At 63.6% G+C, this 24349-nt stretch overlaps 2 protein-coding genes across 2 annotated transcripts; both read right to left on the bottom strand.

The window, feature by feature from the left end:
• Positions 1-2609: 2609 nt before the first annotated feature.
• KIF18B (kinesin family member 18B) lies at positions 2610-14351 on the bottom strand. The gene is made up of 15 exons (XM_074891939.1): positions 14036-14351; positions 11086-11243; positions 10493-10597; positions 10109-10219; positions 8419-8616; positions 8054-8230; positions 7582-7656; positions 7354-7463; positions 6927-7047; positions 6573-6688; positions 5604-5818; positions 4492-4816; positions 3646-3741; positions 3270-3460; positions 2610-3033 (listed from the first exon to the last, which is right to left on the bottom strand). Exons 1-15 carry the CDS (start codon positions 14349-14351, stop codon positions 2918-2920), a joined length of 2430 nt encoding a protein of 809 aa, XP_074748040.1. The 3' UTR covers positions 2610-2917.
• Positions 14352-15968: 1617 nt separating this feature from the next.
• C1QL1 (complement C1q like 1) lies at positions 15969-23056 on the bottom strand. Its single transcript, XM_074891827.1, has 2 exons — positions 22300-23056; positions 15969-16841 (listed from the first exon to the last, which is right to left on the bottom strand). Exons 1-2 carry the CDS (start codon positions 22864-22866, stop codon positions 16662-16664), a joined length of 747 nt encoding a protein of 248 aa, XP_074747928.1. The 5' UTR covers positions 22867-23056; the 3' UTR covers positions 15969-16661.
• Between the last annotated feature and the right edge of the window lie 1293 nt (positions 23057-24349).

Genomic DNA, 24349 nt, shown 5'->3' on the forward strand with positions numbered 1-24349 from the left:
CACGTGACACTCACACACACACACTCTCACACACACACACTCTCACACTCCCACACACACACTCACAACACACACTCACACTCTCACACACACACACACTCTCACACACACACACGCTCACACACACTCTCACACACACACGCTCTCACACACACACGCTCTCACACTCTCACACTCCCACACACACACTCACAACACACACTCACACTCTCACACACACACGCTCACACACACTCTCACACGCTCACGCTCACGCTCACACTCACACTCTCACACACTCACCCCCCCCGGGCCCAGCCCCGGCACAAGCGTCCCCTCCCCGCCGCCGCGGCCGGGGCTCCCCGCGGGGGGGGCACGGTGCGGGCAGCCTGGCAGCGCGCAGGCTGCTCATTAAGGCCGGCTGCTAATTAAGAGCCTGACGCCTCCCCAGCCCTTTCCGCCCCGCTGCTCTGGGAAAGCGCCGCCTGGTCGCTGCTGGAGCCCGGCCGGGGCGCAGGACGCCGGGTCCCCTCTTCCCAGCTCGGGGGGGGGCCTGATCCTGCCCAGCCGCTGCTGTGGGTGCGTGGCCGCGCCACCGGCACATGTGCGCTGAGTCTGGGGGGGCCTTTGCCGGTCGGCGGCGGCGGGGGGAGGAGGGAGCGCCGGGACCCCTCCCCGGGCGGGGCCGGGTGCCAGGGGCTTTCCCCGGGCGGCTGAAAGGGGCTTTGTGCGGGGCCGGAGCCGGCGGGCCCGGCCCCCCCGCGGGGTGTCCTTGTGCCGGGGCCCTGCCGGGAAAGGCGGCGGGACAGAGCCAGGGCACGGGGCCACCGCCAGCCCTGAGCCACAAAGCGGGACGTGGCCAGGCCTTGGGGACAGCCCAGACGGGGGCAGGGGGGTTTTGGGGACCCAGGGCCGTGAGGGACTCGTGGGGGCATCAGGGTGGGGGCCCCAAGAGGCGGCTGGATGAAGCTGGGGGGGCAGGGGGGTCCCAGGTGGGGCTGCAGCGGGGACAGGGAGGGGGGACAGGGATGGGGAACAGGGAGGGAGAGAGGGATGGGGGACAGGGATGGGGACAGGGAGGGGGAACAGGGAGGGAGAGAGGGATGGGGGACAGGGACGGGAACAGGGAGGGGGAGAGGGATGGGGAACAGGGAGGGGGACAGGGAGGGGGGACAGGGAGGGGGACAGCTCCCGCCGGCTGGCAGCTAGATGGCAGCCGATGGCCGGGAAAGGCTCTCTGCCCGCTGGGGACGGGGACGCGCAGCCAGGCCCCGCTGGACCACGGCCACCATCGCCGGGCCACCGACAGCGGCCAGTTGGAAAGTGTCGTGGCAACAGCCGTGGCCCCAGGGCTGTGATCTGTGGGCACCCAGAGCCAGCGCGGGGACATACTGGTGGGACTGGGGGCACTTGGGCAGCGCTCTGGGACAACCTCTTGCTGCCACATCCCCCTTGAATCCCGAGAAGCTCCTCGTCCCCAGCCAGCCCCGTGTCCCCCCCAGCTGTCCTGGGCCGGTGTCACCAGCGACGGGCAGGGGTTTTGCCCACAGAAACGCCTGGTTTGGGGCACCAACATACCCCAGAAGTGACACTTGGCCTCCCAGAAGAGCGGCAGCCCTGGGGACCTGTGCTGTGTGACAGCCCATGGTGACAGGGCACCTCCATCCCTCTGGACTGTGAAGTCCCCTGGGGTGCACAGCCCTGGCGGGGCGGGGGGGACGGGGCGGGGCTGGGGGGGCTGCGGGGTCCTGCGCCAGCCCCCGCGCCGCTCCCCAGAGATCGATTTTCTCCCAGCTCCTGCGCAGCCGGGATCAAAGCAGGGAAAGCTGTCACTGCCGGCGGCTGCGGGCAGGCAGAGCTGGGCTCTCCCCCCTCCTCCTGCCTGGCCCCCTCTTAATGAGACAAACGAACTGGGAGCGGGCTGCAAGTTTTAATTAGAAGCTTCCAGCCTCTGAGAAGACAAAGGCGAGATCAGCCGCTGCCAGGCAGGGAAGTAGGGCAGCAGGAGCCGGTGACCCCGGTCCCCATGGGACAGCAGCACACCCGCAGCTGGGTCCCTCCTCCCCGTCCTGCTTGGTCACCTCTGGGGGTGGCTACAAGGAGCTGGGGCAGGCAAGCAGATGTGCCTGTGGCCAGATGTGCCCTGGCATGGCAGGAAAGGGGGTTGCAGGGGTGTGGGGGGACAGGTGTGGTCCCCGGGTAGGGATGCTGGGAGCTCTCTGCCCCAGGACTGGGGTTTTGCAGGCAGCCAGAGCCAGGAGCCCCCAGGGCCGCACGGAGAGAGGGGCAGCGGCAACGGGGTTTTAGCAGAAACACTTTTTTCCCCATCGCTCCGCAAAGCAGCAGCAGCCGGCGCTTGCCTGCGCTCTGGGACACGGAGCAAGTGCCCCAGAGCCCCCCCAGCACAGCAAAGGGGGCAGAAGGCACCCACGGGGCCCCGGGGATGATGGGAGATGGGGGAAGCCACGACAGAGCCCACCCCCACGAGCAGGGGCCTTTTCCAGGCCCGCTCAGACGGGAGCTGCTACCCCATCCCAGCTCCCTGGGCGAGGGGGAGGCGAGAAGAAACAGCCGCACGTCTCCCCTCGCCCCTCTGGTTGGAAACGAAAAAGATTTATTAAAAGCGCGTGTTATTTCTTAGCATCACCCATCTGTTAGCACTCGACACCCCGGCGCGGATTAGAGAGGGGCTGAGAGGGAACAACAATAATCCATCTGCTGCAAAAACACAGAGGGCTGCGCCGAGGGGGGGAACACACAACGGGGGACATAACCGGGACCCTGGACAGGAGAGGGCTGGGGGTGACTTCAGGGGTACAAGAAGGGCTTGAGGGAATTGCTGTGGGGCTGCAGGAAGGGTGGGACAGGGCTACAAGAGAAAGGAAGAAGTTTGGCACCTGGGTTTGGACACTGCAAGGGATCCTGGGTGGAGGAGCCATCAGCATAAGAGCTTCATTGGCTGGGGGGTGGGAGCAGGGGGGGCACTGCCGAGGGCCACGAGCTCTTTGGAGGTCCTTCTGCTGCCCTTCCAGGTGAGAGGGCCCGAAGGATGTTCTGAGGATGGAAAGAGGAAGGAAGTGGATTAGTCAGCTCCTGGGTAAAAGCAGCAAACCCACGTCCCCGTCCCCCCCCGACAGAGATCCAGGCACTGCCAGCCCCCTCCTCCTTTCTGCCCCTCCCCAAGCACCCACCAGCCTTCCCTGAGGCTCTGGCTACAGCCAGGGAGCAGCAAACCCCGAAGAGCATCTTCCACCAGCACCAAACCTCCCAATTCCAGGTATTTTCCTCACCTGAAGCAGAAGGGGGCTGGTACTGCGCCCGTTTGGTGCCTGCCCTGCCGCAGGGAACGGTCTTGCAGCCCATGGTGCTGCGGGAAGAGGGTTTCCCCAGGCGCCGGCCCGGGAGCGGAGGGGCGCAGGAGGGCTGCACAGATCTCAGGGTGCTGCAGCTCTGGAGCTTGCCCAGGGTGGGGAGAGCAGCGCTGTGAAAGAGAAAGGGGCCGTTTTAAACCCGCGAGGCTCAGGGCAGAGACCCCCGTGTCCCCAGATGTCACAGGTGAGGTGGAGCTGACGCAGGCAGGGATGGGGGCTCGAGCCCCAGGCAGCTGCCAGCCCTTGCTGCCTGCGCGGAGCGCTCTGGGGGACGGGGTGCCAGCGGCTGGCTCACCTCTCCACTCGCCTCCGCTTCTGCGCAGGGGGTTTGGAGACCACAGAGGGCCTGGGGATGGAGGAACGCTTCGCGGCAAACACCGGGGCACAGGCTCTGCAGCCAAGGAGAAGGGAGTTAGTGCCCGCTCTCGCGAGGCTGGAAGGCAGCCAGGCCAACACCATCCACCCGCAGGGAACAGAAGTCACAGGAAACCAGCCCGGTTTTGTAGGGGAAAATGAGTCCAAGAGGGATAAATCCTCAGGAGAGTGGCACAGGAGGCATCACCGCCCCGGTACTGCTGCTCCCTGAGGTGGTCGGGCTGTTCCCCTGTACCTCAGTGTCCCCAGTTCCCCCCGGTAGGAACCATTTCCTAGAGCTGCAGGAGGAGACAGGGAGACCTCGGGGTGTCCTGCATTACCAAGGCCATGCCCATCTCTGGCTTTGGATGGTCTCACAGATTCACAGAGCTTTGTAAAAGCCAGAGCCTCTTTGAAGCACCGGCAATAAAAAAAAACCAACTACCAATAAACAACAAAATGCAAAATCCCACAGTGCGCAGTCCCAACCCTCGCTCCAACCTCTCTGGGAGCAGAGGCAATGCCCCACCTGCTTCCCAACCAGCACCTGGGGCTCCAGAAGGGCCCCAAAGGGAGAAATAGATTTCCTTGGAACGTTTTTTATATCTTTGCAAGTGATTCACACACGAGCTCGGACCGCTGGCTGCCCGTCTGCAGGCCGAGTGTCTTCTGCCCACTCTCCCCTCTTAGCAGAGCTGCAGCAATCCACAAAGGATTCACCCAGACAGCAAGACTGTGGAGGGGGGATCCCCAAAACCACAGTTAATCCACCCAGGGCAGCACTTACTTGGGCACAACGGGGCCGTCCTGCTTGTTTAGGTGGCTCTGGACACTGTCCCAGATGGAGAATTCTGGCAGGCTGGAGGGGCTGGGTGAATTACTGCCCCTGGAGATCTCAAAAGTCTCGTTCAGGATCTGAACAGGCATGGCAGGCAGGGTGCGGCGGTTTTGGGCAGCCGACTTCACCAGGGGCACATGACTTCTGGTAGTCATCCTCCTCTTAATTGGGCTGGGAGCCACCGCCGTGGGGCTGCAGAGTGGAGCGAGGTCCTGCAAGCACTGCACGGTGCCACTCGTCACGGGGGTGCTGGGCACGGCGACAGACACCTTGGCTGAAGGAGCAGAGAAGAAACAGAGTCACCTCCTTGTCTGCAGTTCCCAGGCACCCCCAAAGCCCAGGGCATCCCCCTCACAGCCCCCCGTCACAGCTCAGTGGAGATCAGCCCAGCGAGCCCTACAGCAGCCGTTTGCCAGCGGGTGTTTCCATCAAACCGCGTTAAACCGAGAGGAAAAGAGCCAGTGCAAATAATCCTGCGTCTTGCCGGCCTAAAGGCATCAGGCTGGGCCCAAAGCAAGCGCCCTGCGGCAACGCCCGGTCTGTCCCCAGAACACAGGGTCTGCAGAGCTCACAGCTTCGCTGTGGGGATCGTGCATTGGCCCTGAGGATGAGGAGGAAGAGCTCAGCCCTGGTCAGACGCAGGCTGCCGGCTGGGAGGCTACAGCCAGGCTGACTGGGGGAAATGTACCATGGAGGAGTAAACAAGACGAGGACAAATTAGCATCAGAACTGCTGCTTTGGTCTCCGGGAGCAGAAATATCCCTCACGTTTAAGCTGACTCGCACACACATGCTGAGCTCCCCGGAGACAAGGGCTGCTCCTGGCTCCTGCCGTGCCCTGGGCTGCCGGAGGTGCTGGCCAGCCCGAATCGCTCTACAAAGCGAGGCTGCAGCCGCTCTGGGCAGAACCCGCTGGGTGCCACGTCAGGAGGAGTCAGGAGAAACTCGTCTCCCTGCCCTGTGCCCACAGCTGGGAGCTGCCCCCCCACCACTGGCTCCTCCAGCACACGCTGAGACAAAAGAGAGGGGACAGCACCAACTGCCCCAAACCCAGCTCCTCACCTTCACAGTCCTGCTGCATTCTCTGGGCAGGGCTGGCCCCGCTGACCTCTGCAGCTCCCTTTGGAGACGTGGCTTGCTCCCCGCTTACACCAGCCTCCTGACTGACCAGGTGCTCCAGGTCCTCAAATTCAGAGACCATGGCAGGAGTGAGGAGGTCGGTAGCCTTCAGGAGGGTGTATTGCTTTCGGGCAACTTTCAGGATGGCAGCGAGGAGCCTGGGACAGAGAGAGACAGACCCAAGAACCAGTTAGCAGGTGAGCGTGAGCCAGCGTCACCAGTAACAGAGGCCCAGCAGCACCAGCATCACCTCTGAGACACCTCCTTGGGCGGGGCAGAGCCTGTTAGCAGAGTTTTGGGGGAAGAGAGGCAAACTTTGAAGTCGTGAGATACCCAAGTTGTAAATCTCTTCCTGCACAACCCGAGCTGTGAGTGGTGTGTTTACCTGTTGGTTACAAGGGACCAAATGGCACCTGCAGACTTTTTGCCCGGCTTCAGACACTCATCAGCTCAGCCAGAGGCAGACAGAATCCAGGCACATGTCAAGGCCAGCCTCCCTCAAGAGGCCTTTCCAAAGAGGTTCATTCTGCCAAGATGCTTGGGGCAGAGACATCAGCAGATGGTGCCATGGGAGCCCTGCCAGGGCAGGGCCTGGGGGAGCAGCAGCAAGAGGAAAGACTTCGCGGAGGTAATTTCAGGACTATCAATGTGCACTTAAGGCTCACACGGTGGCTGTGCCTGGAAACCTTCATTGCTGGCATTTCCAGGAGAGACTATCCCATGGGATTAGATCCCCAGGGGCCAAATCCCTTATTTTACAGGGCCGGCTGTCATCTGCAAGCAAAGACCTGGTCCCACATCCTTCTGGACCGCCCTTAGGATGGCTACAGGATGCAACAGGAGGGTGGGCAGCCCGTCCTCCACAGGCAAACACGAGGAAGTGGCATGTGGGGACAACACGAGGACACTCACGTCTCTGCCCGGCTGCCAGACAACCCCTGTAGAAGGTGCCTTGGTGTCTTTGGTTCCAGCTGGACATCTGTCTGGTGGGTTGCTCTGGGGCTGCTGGGAGGCATTTCCTCTGGAGCCTGGAGCAATCACCCAAAAGCCCAGCATTAGCCCATCTCTGAGCTGAGTTTGTTCCCCAAACTCCCTGTTAGCTGGGAAGTCGAGGGGTTTTGCCAGCAGTCCACAGCCCAGCACACGCTGAGCCAGGAGCCCGTGGACCAGGTGAGTTCCTGCCCTCTCCCAGCGTGCCCGGGGTACCCCATGAGGGTATGTGAGCCCCCCACCAGGCTCCACTCATCACACCACCCCTTCTCTCACCTCCTCCTCCAACTCCATTGGCATCCCAACAGGCTGTCCAGCTCCCAGCTCCTGCTGCTCTCCATCACTCTCCCTCTGAGCATCCAGGGCCACGCCTCTCTGTGGGACAGCTTCCTCCAACCTGCAGAACCAGAGAAGCAGCCCCTGAGCCAGAGAAGATCCTCTGGGGAAGCTGTCACATTGCCCAAGAAGTTCTGGGATGGATCAGAGAGAAGAGGATTAGGCCTCTGCAGCCCAGCTTTGTGCACTGTAGTCTGCAGCGCTCATAACTGCCCCCGACCCGAGTTGAGGTGATGGTGCACACCAGTAAAGAAGCTCCTCTGCTTTCTGATAGACACCTGGGCTCTGACCAGCACTAAAACCCCGCAGGCTCGGGGCACACCAGGAGGTCCCACCAAGCTCTTTCCCTGCTCCCCACCAGCCTCACCTGGGCAGCCCCTCCGGGAAGCTGGAGGGAGCCAACGGCGCCAGTGCCTGGTTCTGTGACTCCCGGGCAGCGTCCTCATAGACACGGAGCTTCGCCCGCAGATCTGCCACCTGTGAGGAAGGATCATCTCTTTCTCAGAGGGTTTCACGACCCCAGGAGCTCAGAGCTCCACGTCCCCAGCAAACCACAGCTAAAGAGAGAGCCCTCCCCTCCCTGCCAGCATCTCACCTCTGCTCTCAGCCGCTCACAGGTGATGGCGTAGTTACTAACGTGGCTGTCGGAGCTGGTCACGTTGCTCTTCAGCTGCAGAGACAGGGCCAAGGCAGAGGTTAAAGCAGTGCTGGAGCAGCACGTACCTCTCTCTCAGTGCTGGAGCAGGGCAGCTACTCAGCCTCCTCCAGGCTCCCCAGGGAGCCCAGGGTGGCTGCAGTGGGCATGACCTGTGCTCAGGGACCTGCTGCCGCAGTCACAAGCCTTTTTGTGTTCTGGGCTGAGGAGCTTTACAAGAAGACTGGGCACACACTGTCTGCAGCTTCATCCACTGCTTTCTGCCCAGAGCGGCACCCCCAGGGCTGGAAAACTCAAGCTGGATAAGGGAGGCACCCACTAACCTCCCCCACCACGCACCAGGCTCCTTCCCAGCCATCCCCAGTCTCTCCCAAACACAGAGCAGATCACCGCTGCAACGCCAGATCCTCACCGACAGCTTGATCTCCTTGGCCCGGCTGGCGTACTTGAGCGTGTTATAGGTGTCCTCGTAGGCCAGGACGGAGGGACTCACAGCGGCGATCATGATGGTGCGGCAGTTGCCACCGATGGAGTCCTTCAGCAAGCGTGTGAGCTTGCTGTCCCGGTATGGGATGTGGCTTTTCTTGCTCTGTACCAAGAGATCAAGGGTCTGCTCATCTCCAAATCCTGCGCCGCAGGGGCACGGCCACACTCATCCCACGGCACCTCTCAGAGCCCAGCCCAGGCTGCCATCCTCACCGCACTGGCAGAACCATCACTGGAGGACACCGCGCACATCCACCCACCCCAGCAGGGCCACGCGAGGAACAGCGTTACCTTTGTCTCAGCCAACGCGTTGATGACGTTGATGAGGGCCAGCAGCGAGCGGTTGATGTTGGCGCCCTCCCGGAGCCGCTCTCCCTTGGTGTTGGCGACCGAAGCTCGCTCCGAGCCTGCCAGGTCGATCAGGCTCATCTTGGCCACTTGCAGGTCGTGAGTGAGGCCGCCAGTGCGGTCCTGCTGCTTCACGTAGATCTGCGAGAACAGAGATGGGTGAGGCTGCAGCTCCACAAGGCTTGTGGGGCTGCTGGTTGGAGCCAGCATCACCGGTTTCAATGTTTATAAAAGGATGGCGGAGCGGATCATGCAGGCGTGAGATCGAGCAGCGGGAAAGGAGGGGCCTGGCATGCTGAGAAGACAAGCCGAAAACTCGGCGATGACTTGAGTAGCAAAGCCACGGAAGGGATCTTGCAAGAAGGGACAGAGCTGCGGAAAATAATCAGCATCTCCTGCACTTGGTGAGCGAGTGACGTACAGCTGGTCGTGTCCCCGAAGGGCAACACCCCAACCCAAAGCCCTGGTGCAACCCGGGATGTGCTCACGCATGGTGGCAGCCCCAGCCCTGACTCCAACTGTGGGTTTTGCCAGAAATCGCAGATGCCAGCGGGGGCTGCAACCCCCAGACACAGCCTCGCAGTGCCCCAGGGAGGGATCCAAGCAGGGCTGTCGGTGCTGAGCCCAGTTCCCAGCTGGTGCAGGCGAGGAGGGACACAGCCACCAAGACTCACCCAGCAGCATCGCTACATAACTTCCCCTTCAGCATCTCTCAAGATCTCCCAGGAGAAGCAAACGCTTCCCCCCCCACCCTGGAACACCCCCAGGCCCCCAGGAACAGCTCCTGAACAGCCTGGAGGTGCCACGGAGATGCTGGAGGCCGGTAACCAGTCCTGCATCCTCACCAGACTGTGGTTTGCCTGTCGGGAGGCAGAGCCAGCAGCAGGCAGGGCAGAGTTCCAGCACAGCTCATGGATTCACGGCAGGCGGGAATCCAGCACCCACTGACAAGCCCGGCTGGGAAGTCGGCTGGGAAAGCATCCAGACACCTGGACTTCCCCTCTGCAAGCAGCAACGGGCAAGGCACCAGGTTCAGACTGAAATTACAGTCAGAGCCCTCTGTCTCCCCACGCAGCCGTGATGGCCCTGCTAATTCAGGGAAGGGCCTGGCTGGAATTGAAATCAACTGGCAGGTTTGTGTAGGAGAGCACTGAGAAACCAAGGAGCAAATTCACAGAGCCCCGGGGGAGCGGAATTCCTGGCTCAGTGCTGAGGGGGACACGACGGAGCAGACTGCCTGCCTGCAGCACCTGGGGGGAGGCACAAGCAGGAGCCAGCAATAACTGGCCCCCTTTGCTCCGAGGCAGGTTTTAGGTGCAGCTCCCACATGCTGAGTTGACAAGAGACAAAAGCCCAAAGGGAAATTTCAGCCCTTGGGACGCCTAACACCAAGCTGGGAGTACTGGGAGACATGGCCACCAGCGTGACCAGTGTGTGCTGTCCTGCTGCAGCACTGGCTAGTGCCCTGCCCAGACCCACACCTCTCTCATCAGGGCCACAACCACCTCGATTTTTCCCGTGGCACAGCAGGAGCAGTGGCAGGAGCCCCAGGATGCCAGTCCTGGCACAGGCTGGCTGCCTAGCCCCCTTCTCAGCATAAATCCCGAGTGACACCGCAACCCCCAGCCCTCACCTGGAAGATGGCGTGCGAGCGGGAGGAGGTGGTGTTGGCGTCGGTGGGATGCTGTGTCCGGTTCCTGTTGCCGTTGGCCAACATCTCCAGCAGCTGCTCTGCCGACGCAGGCTGGGAGAGAACGGGCAGAGGGCAGGCGTCAGCACAGCTCATACGCAAGCACCGAGACAACCCAGCACCCAGCAGCCACAGCAGCTTAGGCTGAGGCATCCCGCAGCTCTGCGGGGCTCGTTTCAGCTCAGGGTCGCGTTTGCTGCCAGCCAGGAGCCGCGCAGATGGCACCCCCGCGTCCTCACACCCCCCACGTCCCCGGGACACGCCTCTGCTGTCAGAGCTGGTGCAGGCGCAGCGGTGCCCAGACCTAGTGCCCATTTCTCTACCCACCTGGTGGAAGGAGAGACCCTGAACCACGACTCCTTTCTCGGGATCCTCCCGGATGGCCAGAGGGCCCTTGGGCTCCAGCAGGTCATGAATCTGTTCGTTGTACACCTGGAGCAGGGAACGCGATGTAAGGCTGAGGTTTGGTTCCCCGGCGGGGAGCAGGGAGAGGAGCTTTGTACCCCAGGGTCACGCACAGCCTGGTGTACCCCCCGACACCACCTCCGGGGCCTCGTTACAGCGAGAGCAGCTGAGGGGGCTCTAAATGCAGAGGACAGCTCGGGAGGGCTTTACTGGCAAGTCACTGCACCACCACTCCTCCAAAGCCCTTTCAGCCAGGAAGCCCTCATCACTCTGGGGACCACAGCAAGGAGCAGAAAATGCCCCAGCTCCAGATGGGAGAAACCAGCAGCACCAGTTCTCTGAACTGGGTGGGTGAGCCTGCTTCCAGCCAGGCTCTAAGGCTGCCCTGGGGACAGCAGGCACAGCTGGCAGTGCAGCAGGTACCCTGAGTGTGGCACTGCAGGGTCTGGATCAACCCCAGATCTTAGTGACGGTGACTGGGAGGCAGGAGGGGACCCGGCTCGGACACAGCGTACCTCCTGGTAGGAGACGAGCACCTCACAGCTCTTCTCCTCTTTCCTGGCCTCGATCCTCTTGTACAGCTCCACCATGGTGAGGTACATGATGCCAGGGCTTTTATCTGAGCCCAGCATGGTGTAGGTTTTTCCTGCTCCTGTCGCACCGTAGGCAAACACTGGGAAGAGAAAGGGTGGAGGGTTGAAACGATCATTAATTAATAGGAGCGGCGGAACGTCCGCTCCTTGCCAGAGAGGAGAGCTTCCTGCAGCAACCCCTGCAGCGGGGGTCGCTCACAGCCTTTGCAGAGACGAGCCAAAGCCAATTACCCTCCGCGCTTGCCACGCTACCCTTCAGTGCAATTTTTTTCCTCATTTCAGCCTCTCTAATTTAGCAGACACCAAACGAGTCCCCAAACTATCACGTGCTTGGATGCTCCAGTCACCCCTGAACCTTCTTTTTAACAAGCCGAGCAGCCCCATTCCCCCACCTCTCACCAGAAGCCGTTTCTTCTTCCAGACCTGGCAATTCATCTCATCCCCCTCCCATCTTTCAACACTCTTTGAAGCATCACCATCAGAGCAGGACACACTAACCCAGAGAGCCTCAGCCCTTCTCCCCATTAGCAGCACTCGGTGCTTCACAACTCTCGTTTGAGGATCCTGGAGTTATTTTATGCAGATAGAGACACAAGACGTGCTGCCAGGTGGGCACAGTGACAGAGGCAGCCTTCAGCAGCTCGCAGAGCATGCCGGAGAGCCAGGAATAGCATCCTCCGGTCCCAGTGCCCGGCCCGGCACATGATTAGACAGGAGAGCGGCCATCTCCCGCGCGGTGCTGCCTCACAGAAGTGATGTGCTCGTTAAGCCGCTCGTCTGCTGACAGCCTGCGAACAGCACGGGGGGCTGCGGCGGCAGGCGAGGAGCTTTCAGACCCAGCAAAGAGCTTTCAGACCTGGCTTTACAGAGCTGCCAGCCTGTGAGATGCTCACAAGGGGCACGGCAAACCCCAAAGCACCTCAATACATGTCTGCTTCACCCCAGATCCCGCCCCGAAACTCAGCATCCTCCCAAAGCTCTGCCCCTCGCAGCGATTCGGGCTGCGAAGGGATGGCAAAATCAAGGTGCTCTTTGCGCCACAGATCCACCTGATTTCTTGCCATCCTTCCCACCCTAGCATGTGATCCTTGTCCCTCAGAGTGCCTGGAAAGCACCTGCCCAGCCTCATTTTCTGCCCCAACGCCCGCCTCCATCACATCACATCACATCACATCTCCTAGTGCCGAGCACCGTTGTGGCCCCCAGCATCACAGAACCACAGAACAGCCCAGGCTGCGAGGGACCTGGAGAGATCATCTGGTCTAAGCTTTTGTGGGAAAGGGAGCCTGGATGAGATCATCTTGCACCCTGTCCAGTGGCATCTTGAACACCTCCAGCCCTGGGGACTCCACTACGCCCCTGGGGAGGCTGTTCCAGTGACTGTTCTCACTGTAAAAAATGTCTTCTATTGAGATGAAACCTCTCCTGGTGCAACATGTACCTGCTGCCCCTTGTCTTCTCCTTGTGACCAGAGAGCCCCCATCCTCTCCGTAGCTGCCCTTTAAGTCCTCAAAAACTGATGAGGTTCGCCCCTGAGTCTTCTCCAGGGAGAAGAGACCCAGCTCCTCCAGTCTCCCCTCTCTGTCCAGCCCTTGGCTCATCTCTGGGGCCCTCCTTTGGAAACCCTCCACTCTACCCGCATCCTGCTCGACTTGCAGGGACCAGAGCTGGACACAGCACTGGGTGGGATGATCACATCTCTGTCTGAGCTAGAAAGGCCCCTGCAGATGCAGCCCCAGACCCAACTTATGAGACTTTGTACTCCTCTGTGTTCATCTTCCCACTGTTTTTGCTTTTCCAGCCCAGCCAGGTCTCTCCTCACCATTTCCTCACCCCAAACCCTTTCCCCCCTGGAGCCCTGCATCCAGCTCTGGGGTCCCCAGCACAGGACAGATGTGGACCTGTTGGAGCGGGGCCAGAGGAGGCCACGGCAATGGTCTGAGGGCTGGGACAGCTCTGCTGTGGGGAGAGGCTGAGAGCTGGGGGTGTTCAGCCTGGAGAGGAGAAGGCTCGGGGAGACCTTACTGAGGCCTTTCAATGTATATAAAGAGGCTTATAGGAAAGTCGGAGAAAGACTTTTTACCAGGGCCTGCAGTGACAGGACAAGGGGCAACGGCTTTTAACTGACAGAGGGCAGGTTTAGATTGCACGTAAGGAAGAAATTCTTCCCTGTGAGGGTGGTGAGACACTGGCACAGGTTGCCTGAGAACCTGTGGCTGCCCCCTCCCTGGAAGGGTTCAAGGCCAGGGTGGACGGGGCTTTGGGTAACCGGATTTAGTGACACATGTCCCTGCTCATTGCAGCAGGGTTGGACTGGATGATCTTTCAAAGTCCCTTCCAACCCAAACCATCCCGTGACTCTATAAGATGCTCTTATTCAGGCTTTGCTTCCCCTCATTGCTCCCCAGGTGGAGATTAGACATTTCCATGTCAGGATCGTGCCTGTCCTGATCACACTTACAGTCACCCCAGCTTGGTGCCACCACCAAGTTTAAGGCTGTATGTTTTTGTGTTGCTGTTGTGTACCCTCATATCCCCAACTGCTCGGGGGCTTCCAAAATAAATCCACAGCTCCACTGAGCCCACCCAGCCTGGAACTGGATGGGGCAGGAGCTCCTGCAAGGATTTTAGACCGGATATTAGAAGTATTTCTTTACAGAAGGGGTTGTTGGGCATTGGAATGGGCTGCCCAGGGCAGGGGGGGAGTCCCCATCCCTGGAGGGGTTGAAGAGTCGGGTTGACCCAGCGCTGAGGGATCTGGTGGAGTTGAGAACAGTCAGTGTGAGGTTCATGGTTGGACTCAATGATCTTCAAGATCTTTCCCAACCAAGATGATTCTGGGATTCTGATCAAAGGACCCTCTGGGTCTTACCGGAGCAGTTGTAGCCATTGAGGACGCTGTCCAACAACTCGTGGGTGGTGTGCTGGAACACCTCCTCCTGAGTGGCCCCCTCCCCAAAAACCCGGTCAAAGACAAACTTCAGGTCCTTGCCGTGGTGCTTGGGCCCATGAGTGGGCAGCACACTGCTGGGGGGGCCACTGTGCTCTTCAGGGTCAAAGACGAGGATGTGCTGGTCAACAACTTGCAGGATGGAGTGTGTGGCCCGCTCTCGCTCACAGGGAGCGGGGGGCCGCACACGCACCACAACAGCCACCGAGCCCTCCTGGGGCGGGGGCCCCAGCACCATGGTGACAGGGGGGTGCTGCGATGGGGGCACGGCACCGGCAGGAGAACAACGGCACCGGCAGGAGAACAACGGCACCGGCTGGAGAACAACGGCACCGGCTGGAGAACAACGGCACCGGGCTCCAACGTCCCAAGGGCCTCAGGCACTGTGGGGGGGGCGGGAATGGGTCAGCTGAGGGGCGAAGCGGTGGAGGGGAGCCCACAGCTGGGCAAGGCCTCACACCCCCTCCCTGTCCTAACGCCCGTTGGTGCCCCCAGAGCTGCCGTTATAACCTGCCCATGGCCCGACACCTTCAGCCCCGTCCCCCCACAGCCCTACACGCCCCCTCAGGCCCCTGCAGCTCCTCTCACGGCCCTACACCCCCTTCAGGCCCCCATAACCCCCTCCCACAGCCCTGCCCCACCCCCTCCCCTTCGGGCCTCTATAACCCGGCCCCCCCGCCACACCCCCACCTTCGAGCCCCTAGAGCCTTCCCGGGGCCTCTATTTCTGCCCACCCAAGGCCCTTCCTAACGCCCCTGGACCCCCACCCCGCCTCCCCCAGCCCCTGCAGATATTCCCATCCCTCTCCACCCCTCCGAGCCCCGGGCCACCGCCCCCAAGGCCCCAGACCTGCCCCCCGCTGCCGCTCCTCCCCTCACCTCGCCCAACGCCCTCAGCGGCCGCTCCACCGCCCAACGGTCGCACAGCCCCGTCCTCGCTCCTCATTGGCCGCTCTTCCCGCCTCGCCCTCCCATTGGCTGCTCTCGCCGCCTGCCCCGCCCACCGCGCGCGGTGCACCATGGGAGCGGTAGTCCCGCGGGCCCGGAGCTGGCCGCCATCTTTCCCTCGTGCCCCATCGCCGGCCCGGCCGTGGCCACGGGCGCGTGGCGCCCCCTGAGGCGGGGAGAACCTGCGGCCCGAGCGCGGGCTGGCGGAGGGAGCCCAGCCACGGGCCCGGGAGGGCTGAGGGGCGCGGGGTCCCCGCCTGGTGCCAGCCACAGCAAACCTCAATGGCAGCCTTCTCCTCACAGCTCCGAGCTGACAGCCCCGGCCCTGAGGAGCCGCCGCTGCCCGGCCACTGCCTGGCCCCGGTGAATTAGTGCTGAGAAACGAGCCCCGGGCACCCGCCGGGGGACACACACCCACCCGTGTACCCTGTCCCCAGGGCCACCCAGGTGTCCCCAGCGCCTCCTGTCCTCTGACCCCACCGCAGCTGCGCAGGAGGCGGCTGGTGGCCCCGGGCACGCGCTGTCACCTCGAATTGGGCCACGTCCTGTCTGCGCCGAGGCAGCGGCGACGGGTGACCATGCCGGAGGGTCCTCGTGGCTCTGCAGGGCCGGACCACGTCCCCCCCCCCCGTTGCAGTGGGGACGCATGTACCTGAGGGGACACTCCCCCATGGGGCCACCTGGGCTCTGGGGACAGGGACATGGTGGCGGTGGCACCCCCAGTGTCCGCACTGGAGGTGGCAGAGGAGACGCCAGCGCTTGGGGACATGAGCCCCTCCCGGCACCCCCGGCCGGGCCAGTTCAGGAAGCCAAGCGGGGTCGGCTGGGGGGGGTGGCAGGCGGACCCTGTCCCTGGGGTGGGGGACATTGGCTCTGCCCCACGCGGGGACACAGACAGCAGACGGGGAGAGGTCACAGCTCTGCTTTACCATGGGGTGGTCCCGGGGTCGGGCAGCAAGGCATCTCCCCCCCGCCCCACCACAGCCCCCCAGCACGGGGCTGGACGGGGGGGGCACCCGTATAGACATCTGCGCGTCCTGTACATATATACACGCCGGCGGGGACCCCCTGGCCCTCGGCACTGCCCCGGGCGTGGGGAGGCAGCGAGGAGTGGGGCCCCATGGGGCCAAGCGGGGTGCACAGCCAGGGGATGGGGGTGCAGTGGGGCAGCGCAGGGGGGTCCCCCAGCCTTTTGCTGCTCCCCAGCCCCCTGCGGCCCCCCCCCAGCCCTGAATTAGCAGCTGTGGGGTGAGCTAATGGGAAAGGGGGGGTTTGGGGCACCGCGGATGGCCTGGATCACTGGGGGGGGTTGCTGTGGGGCTGGAGCACGGCAGAGGGCTGCCGTGGGGCTGGACAGTAGCAAAGGGGAGGCTCTAGGGCTGGGCGGCAGTGGGGGGATGCTGTGGGGCTGGGTGGTCTTTGGGGGATACCGTGGGGGGATGCCGTGGGGCTGGATGGCAGCAGGGGGATGCTGTGGGGCTGGAGGGCCGTGGGGCGATGCTGTGGGGCTGGAGGTCTATGGGGTGGTGCCGTGGGGCTGGACGGCAGCAGGGGGATGCCGTGGGGCTGGAGGGCCGTGGGGCGATGCCGTGGGTCCAGGTTCAGTCCGAGTAAATGATGAAGCCGGAGAAGGTGCTGTACTTGTTGTTGTTGCCGCCGTGGGCTTTGCCCCCGTCCAGCTTGATGAAGACCTCGTCCCCCGCGTCCAGGTGCAGGATGACGCTGTTGCTGGCGTAGTCGTAGTTCTGGTCGGCGTCCTGCGCGATGGCGCTGGCCCGCACCTGCGCAGGGGACACCCGGCTCAGGGCACGGCTCAGCCCGCGGATCCCACGGGACACCCCGGGTCCCAGCTCACCCGCAGCCAGGGAGAGCGCCCGCCCGCTCCCGGGTGGCGTGGGGTGCCCTGATCCCCACCCACGGGTGATGCGCCCCGGGTGGAGGGGGCTGCTCTGAGCACGGCCCAGAGCCTCTCCCTGACCCGGCAGGCTCCCAGCTGGGACTGTGGCGCTGGGTTTGGGTGTGGGGCCACAGGCCCAGGCTCGAGTGTGGGACCACGACTCGGAGGCAGGGCGACAGCTCTGGGTTTGCACGGGGGACCACGGCACAGACATGGAACCACGGCTCCGGGTTCGGGTGCAGCACCACAGCTCAGACCCAGGAGCCCATCTCTGCGTTCAGGTGCACCAGGACAGCGCAGACACGGGACTCTGGCTGCGGGTTCGGATGCAGGACCGTGGCTCAGACACGGGACCACGTCTCAGACACGGGATCCTGTCTCCCGATGAGGATGCGGGACCCGGCTCAGACATGGAGCCACGGTTTCGGATTCAGACACGGGTCCACAGCTCAGACACAGGAGCCCATCTCCAGATTTGGATGTGAGACCACAGCTCTGACACAGGACCCCGACCCTGGGTTTGGATGCAGCACCACGCCTGAGACCTGGGACCCCATCTCCGGATTTGGATGTGGGCCCCCGGCTCGGACACGGGACCCTGACTTGGTGCAGATGCGGGACCATGGCTCAGAGCCGGGACCCCGACTCTGGATTCGGACGCAGGACCGTGGCTCAGATGTGGGACCCCGGCTCGGACATGGGACCCCATCTCCAGATTGAGATGTGGGACCCCAGCTCGGACACGGGACCCCATCTCCAGATTGAGATGTGGGACCCCAGCTCGGACACGGGACCCCATCTCCAGATTGAGATGTGGGACCCCAGCTCGGACACGGGACCCCATCTCCAGATTGAGATGTGGGACCCCGGCTTGGACACGGGACCCCATCTCCAGATTGAGATGTGAGACCCCGGCTCAGACACGGGACCCCGTCTCCCAGCCCAGCCCCAAACCAACCTGATTCTCCTGCACATCTTCCCATGAGCTTCCTGCGGACCATGAGCGTGAGGCGAGGGCTGAGCTCAAATCCCCCCAAAACAAGCCTCGCTGTTCACCCTGATCCCAACCTGCCGGGGGGCGGGATGCTCCCCCCGAGAAATATTTCCTCGGTTCCAGAGGACAGGGCCGGGAGGTGCCGGCAGAGCCGGAGGTGCCGTAACTGCCTGGCAAAGAAGCTCCGTGGCTGGAGCCTGCTGCCACTGCAGAATTATTTGGGTAATCAAATCTACGCCGGCGCCTTGCAGGGAGATCGCACAGCGCTGGGTGACAGCGACAAGCTGGCAGGTAAAATCCCAAGTGAAATGCAAAAGCGATGCGCCGGGGAGAAGATGCTCCTAATTACAACCGACAAGAATGGGCTCTTAATTGGCTCACGCTGGGTGGGGAGGCACCACCGAGCGGCTGCGGGGACCCAGAGTTGACGGGGGAAGGACAGGTGTCCCCATGGATTCCTGTCCTTTGCCAGCAGGGTCCTCTCCTCATCTCCCCGAGCTGACAGGTAGCCTGTGATGGCGTGGTCAGACACTGTTAACTCTGGAACCTACCGACGGCCCAGCAGGTGGTCCCATGGGCTTGCTCTCACCCACGCAGCCCTATCCCTCGTGCCATCACCAACACTAGCACCCTGTTAATATTCACCCTGTGTCCACCCCGCCACCACGAGGGTCCCCGTCCCTGGGGGAGGACACCCGGTGAATCTCAGGCAGTCACAGTGTCCAAATCTCTGGGGGATGTTGCCTCACCTAGGGTCATGCTGAGGAAGAGGAGGGGGGAAGAAGCAGGGGGGAAGGAGAACGAGGGAAAGCTTTTTGGCGCCGGGCTCTGTCGCCATCGTGTCCCTCCCCCTGCAGCCAGAGCCGCCCAGTGCCATCCATCTTCCCTCGTTAAGGAGCTGCCTCGTCACCACGTGCCCGCCAGCCCTTCGCGCTAACCAGGGAAGATAAATGGCAGCGCCAGGCTGGGCTGAGCCGCTCCCGGCACCGCGGTGGCAGAGAAAGTGGGGGCTGCCACCAAGTCCCCCCTCAGATGGTCTCATCCCCCTTGTCTTGCTCCGTGCCTCAGTTTCTCCATGACACAGCCCGGCGCAGCCCTGGGGGTGGGAACCATGGGGTCACTGACCCTGGTGACACTGCTAGGGGGTGTCACCAGCCCTGGGGACACTGTGGGATTGTCCTCAACATGGCCGGCTGCACCCCAGGGCCCTGGGCTGGCCGGGGGACGGGGGGCAGCGGGGCTGAGCTGCTCACGGTGACACTCGGTGCCTCGGGGACACCATGTGCCCCATGTACCATGGCCACCATGGCCCAGGACCCCCAATGTGTGGCAGCGGGCACTCCCCAGCACCCCCAAGTGTAGTGGTGGGTGCCCCCCAGGTCCCCCAGACATAGTGCCGGGTGCCCTCCCAGCACCCCCAGGGTGCAGCAGTGGGTGCCCCCACTTCGGACCCCTCTGGGCATGGCGGTGGGTGCCCCCCAGCACCCTTGGGTGCAGTAGCAGGTGCCCCCCTGAGCCCCCAGGCACAACACTCGGTGCCCCCAGGACCCACCCCCAGCAGGGGGGGTCCCTCTTGGGCATGGTCCCCAGGCCCCCACCCACAGGGCCCCTCCCCGGGGCTGTGCCCCTCCCCAGGCCTTTGGCTACATGAGGCAGCTGGGGCCACAGTCACCCCCACCACGGGGACCCCAGAACCTCCCCACTCCAACCCCGTCCGTCCGACCATCCAGCACCTGCCCCCATCCCGCTGCCCCGCTCGCCTGTCTATGGGCTAATACAAATAAGAATAATTAATGCTAATTAACCACCAGGAACAGCTTCCTCCCAGCGCTGGGGCTCCCCTGGCTCTCATTAACTCCAGCCCCGATGCAGGGTGATGGGCTGTGCCCAAAACCAGCAGCGCCCAGAGGAAAGTGGGGGGGTCAGAAGGGGACCCCCAAGTTATAATTCCCTCGGAGGATGCCGGGATCGACCCTTATCTACCAGGAAACACCCCCGGACCCCCCCAGCTTTGCCAGGGATGGGGCATTTTTGGCAACAAAACCCTAATTAACCCAATTTTTTAATTATTTGGGGTGGTTTTGGGGTACCTTTTTTAAACTCTCCCGCTGGAGCCAGCCCGCCGAAACGCTCCCCTGCCTCCCGAGCTGCTTCTTTATAAATATTGGAGTGGCGATACCTCGTTAGTAATTAACAACCAGTTAATTAAGCTGCATCGCGCGCCCGACCGAGCGCGGTTCCTCTTGTCGAGGGGCTCCGTAGCTTCTGGAAATTCATCCAGGAGCGTCTGGGTGCATCGATCCCCCACCGAGCTGCGGGGGTCAGAGCTCAGTGAGGGGTGGGAGAAGGCAGGAAGGTTTGGGGGGGGGATCCCCAAAAATACTTTTGGGGAGGAAAAAGGGGGTGAGGTGTTTTTTGGGGGATGCTCAGTCTGGAGTTACACGGATGCTGCTTGGGAGAAAGAGCCAGCGGTGCCAAGCGTCGCTGGGACCCCCCAAAATTTGGGACTGGAGTGGGGGGAGACAAAAAAAAACCCAATAAAAGAAAATTGAAACTGTTTGGATGGAGAAAAAATGCTGAGCGGCTTCTGCCTCCACTGCGCTCCCGGCTCAGGGGCTTTAAGAGCCGAGGGGTGAAGCGCTGTGGCCATGACAGGGCTCCCACTTCCCCTTTCCCCGCCCCCCCAGCTATTTTTGGGGGTTGATAACTCAGTTCTGGGTTAATTTGGTGTTGTACATCCTCGGGATGGGGATGCACCACAGGGCTGGATGCTGGGAGAAGATGGGAAGCGGGAGCGGGGTGGGATGAATCCCGGTGAGGATGCTGGCTGTGGTGACACCCAAGGGAACTGAGCTCAGGTGACATTTTGGGGGTCACAACCACGTCTTGGGCCTCAGGTCATGGCTGGGGGGGGACACGGCGTGAGAAAGGGGCAGCGCTTTGGACATCACCCGAAAACAGAGGGGATGGAGGGGCTGCGTCTCGGGATTGGGAGGATTTTCAGATGGACGGGATCTGGGGGGGATGCTGGAGTGGAGTGGGGGACAGGGGCGGAGCCAGCCTCGGGGTGTCCCCCCATGGTGTCCCCACGCAGCCCGGACGGGGATGCGGACATCTCTCCTCATGCAGCAGCAGCTGGGCTGGCTCTGGGCTGGGGGGGCAGCACCCCAAAAGCGGGGCAGATGCTGCCCCCCTCCAGGGACTGTTCCCTGTGGAGGAGCCCTGTCCCCCCTGGGGAGTCCCAGTGGGGACAATGGCACGGCCGGGGAGGGCAGGACACCCTGGGGACACTGTGGGGACACCCCAAGGCACCCCAGAGGCATGGCAGGGCACGTCTCTGGGGCCAAGGAAAGGACTAAGGGGACCCTGGGGGACACGTCAGGGCAGCCTGGCTGTGGTGGCAGCGTGTGTCCCCAGCGCTGGGAGAGGGACGGGGCACCCGGGGGAGCATCTCTAGGGATGGGAGAAGGATGGGGCACCCCGGGGGTGCACCCGGAGCCCATCACTGCTACTGGGGGAAGGATGGGGCACCCCGGGGGTGCATCTTTGGGGCTGGGAGCAGGATGGGGCACCCCAGGAACGCACTCAGGGCCCATCATTGCTACTGGGAGAAAGATGGAGCCTCTTGGGGGCAAATCTCCAGGGCTGGGAGAAAGATGGGGCATGCCGAGGATGCATCTCTGGAGCTGGGAGCAGGACAGGGCACCCTGGGGATGCACCCGGAGCCCATCATGTCCCAGGGAGAAGGGCAGGGCACCCCGGGGGTGCATCTCCGTGGCCAGGAGAAGGATGTGGCACCCTGGGGATGCACCCAGAGCTCATCATTGCCACCGGGAGAGGGACAGAGCACCCTGGGGTACATCCTTGGGGCTGGGAAAAGGATGGGGCACCCCAGGGGTGCACCCAGAGCCCATCCTTGCCACTGGGAGAAGGATGGAGCACCCCAGGGGTGCATCTCTGTGGTCAGGAGAAGGACAGGGCACCCCGGGGGTGCATCTCTGCAGCTGGAAGAAGGACGTGGCACCCCAGGGATGCACCCAGAGCCCATCACTGCCACTGGGAGAAGGATGTGGCACCTGGGAGTGCATCCCTGGGGCTGGGAAAAGGACGGGGCACCCTGGGGGAAGCACCCAGAGCTCGTCATCAGCAGCAGGAGAAGGATGTGGCATACTGAGGGTTCACCTCTGGGGCCAGGAGAAGGATGGAGCACCCTGGGGGTGCATCCCTGGGGCTGGGAAAAGGATGGGGCACCCTGAGGAAGCACCCAGCGCCCTTCTCCGGTGCTGGGGGGGGCAGCGACAGCTCCCGTCCCCGCAGGGGGCTGGTAGCCGGGGTGGCCAGCCCTTACCTGGCCGTTCTTGCAGAGGTCGGCCCACATGCTGGTGCCGTCGCCGCCGCGCATGAGGACGTGGTAGGTGAAGAAGTAGGTGCCGGGGATGGCGCAGGTGAACTTGCCGGAGGCGGCGTCGTAGCTGTTGCCCAGGTTGGTGACCACGTCGTCGAACTTGAGGACCTCGTAGCCCTCGTGGGGGTTCTTGAGGCCGGCGTAGAAGGCGACGCGCGGCACCGTGCTGTAGGTCGCCGCGCTCACGGCACCCGTAGCCCCTGGTCCCGGTAATCCCGGGGGTCCCGGTCGTCCCACTTCACCCCGTGCCCCCGCCGGTCCCGGTGGTCCCGGTTCTCCCGGCGGTCCCGGCGGCCCCGGTTTCCCCGGTCGCCCCGGCTTGCCTTGGGGACCCTGCACCAGGGTGGAAGGCGGCGGGAGGGGGCCGCGTTCGGCCGGTTGCGGAGCGGGGGCGGCGGCGGGGCCGTAGGGCTCGCAGACCATCCGGCAGGTCCCCAGCATCTCGTAGCGGCCGTCGGTACCGGCGGAGCTCACCAGCACCGGGATGAGCACCACCAGCACCAGCACCATCACCACCCCCGCCGCGGCCGCCAGTAAAGTTTTTCGGCCCAGGCTGAGCCGCCGCCCGGCCGGGGCGCGTTGTCGGCCGGGGGCGGGAATGGTGGCGGTAGGGGGGAGCAGGGCGGCGGCGGCGGCGGGGGGGGGCTCGGGGGTGGCGGCGGCGGTGGCCGCTCCGCTGCGCTCCGCTGGCTCCGGTGCGCCCCGCGCCCGCCCAGGCCACGCCCACCCCGCCCGGGCCACGCCCACCGCCACGCCCACTCCCGCCCGGCCACCCCCACGCCCCGCGCGGGGACACGCCCCCTCTGCCGCGCCCCCACCTCTGCCACGCCCCCCCCCGCCACTCGCGCCCGCACCCACCCGTGACCCGGCTTCTCCGTGGGACCCCGGTCCCCCCGCCCCCGGCTGCCCCCCTGGACCCCCCCCCCGCCGCTGGGGACCCCTCCGTGACCCCGTCCCACTCCCCGACCCGCGTGGACCGTCCCCGCGCGGTCACCCCGAGCCACGCCCTGTCCCTACGGGCCCAGGCGATGCCACCCCCGGCCCCGAGCACCCGCCGGCCCCGCACCCACGGGGTCCGGAGCTCCGTCACCTCCGGGCCCGGGAGCCGGTGGCCACGTCCCTGGAGCTGGGGACACCCTTGGGACCCGTCACCTGTGTCCCCACGGGGGAAAACCCACGGGGAATGGTCCCCAGAGCACACCCAGGGCCCTTCCCTCCCGCCGGCCTCAGTTTCCCCACCCGGAGGGGCCGGGCTCTGAGGGCACCCACGCTTTGGGACAGCCCAGGTGACACTCGTGTGGCCAAGCACCCACCCCCCGGGAGCACCCTTCGGGGTCAACCGTGGGGTCATGGGACAGGATGTCACCGCCAGTGGCAAAGGCCATGGTGACAACGGGGCACCCACGGGTGCCACCGCGGGGACGGCCGAGCCACGCTAAGGGGTCACGGCCACGCAAAAGAGCCGTCCCCGGGGGCTGAGCACCGGCGGGCTCGTGACACGGGGACACACGGCTGCGCCTGCTCCGTCGCCTGCCATCTCCATCAGCCTCGGCAGGGACAGCAGGACGCGATGGCAAGTGACAGCCGCCGCCAGCGCCGGGGGTGAGCGAAGGACACAGGGACGGGAGGGGGACACGTGGGGGGGACAGGGTGGGACACACACACACACACACACACACACTCACACACACACACAGAGGCAGCCCGGGGTTTGGTGGCCCCAGGTGACAACACCGAGGTGGCATCAACCCTGGTGACACTTATGGGGTCCATGAGGTCATCGCGTCCCCTTCCAATGCCACACCCACACAGTGTCCCCAAACTCCAGGGGACACACGGGGGACAGACCCCAGCCCCCCAACCCAAAAGGAGGGGGGGAACCAAGGGGACACTTGGCAGCCCATCGATCGCCCCTGCGTCCCCCCCCCAGCTCCCGCAGAGGCTTTAATTTAATCAGCGTGCAAAAATCAATTAGCCAGCTTTAAGGAGGCAA

Source organism: Strix uralensis, chromosome 22 (assembly GCF_047716275.1).
Source record: "Strix uralensis isolate ZFMK-TIS-50842 chromosome 22, bStrUra1, whole genome shotgun sequence".
Lineage (NCBI taxonomy): Eukaryota > Metazoa > Chordata > Aves > Strigiformes > Strigidae > Strix > Strix uralensis.

Excerpts from the sequence above, each read along its gene's own strand:
- KIF18B (XM_074891939.1), bottom strand. The coding sequence starts at position 14,351 with ATGGTGCTGGGGCCCCCGCCCCAGGAGGGCTCGGTGGCTGTTGTGGTG. Across the intron at positions 11,244-14,035 it reads CAATGGCTACAACTGCTCCG|TGTTTGCCTACGGTGCGACA; the intron begins GTAAGACCCAGA and ends TTCTCTTCCCAG. Across the intron at positions 10,220-10,492 it reads AGGGTCTCTCCTTCCACCAG|CCTGCGTCGGCAGAGCAGCT; the intron begins GTGGGTAGAGAA and ends GTTCTCTCCCAG.
- C1QL1 (XM_074891827.1), bottom strand. The coding sequence starts at position 22,866 with ATGGTGCTGGTGCTGGTGGTGCTCATCCCGGTGCTGGTGAGCTCCGCC. Across the intron at positions 16,842-22,299 it reads ACCTCTGCAAGAACGGCCAG|GTGCGGGCCAGCGCCATCGC; the intron begins GTAAGGGCTGGC and ends TCCCCTGCGCAG.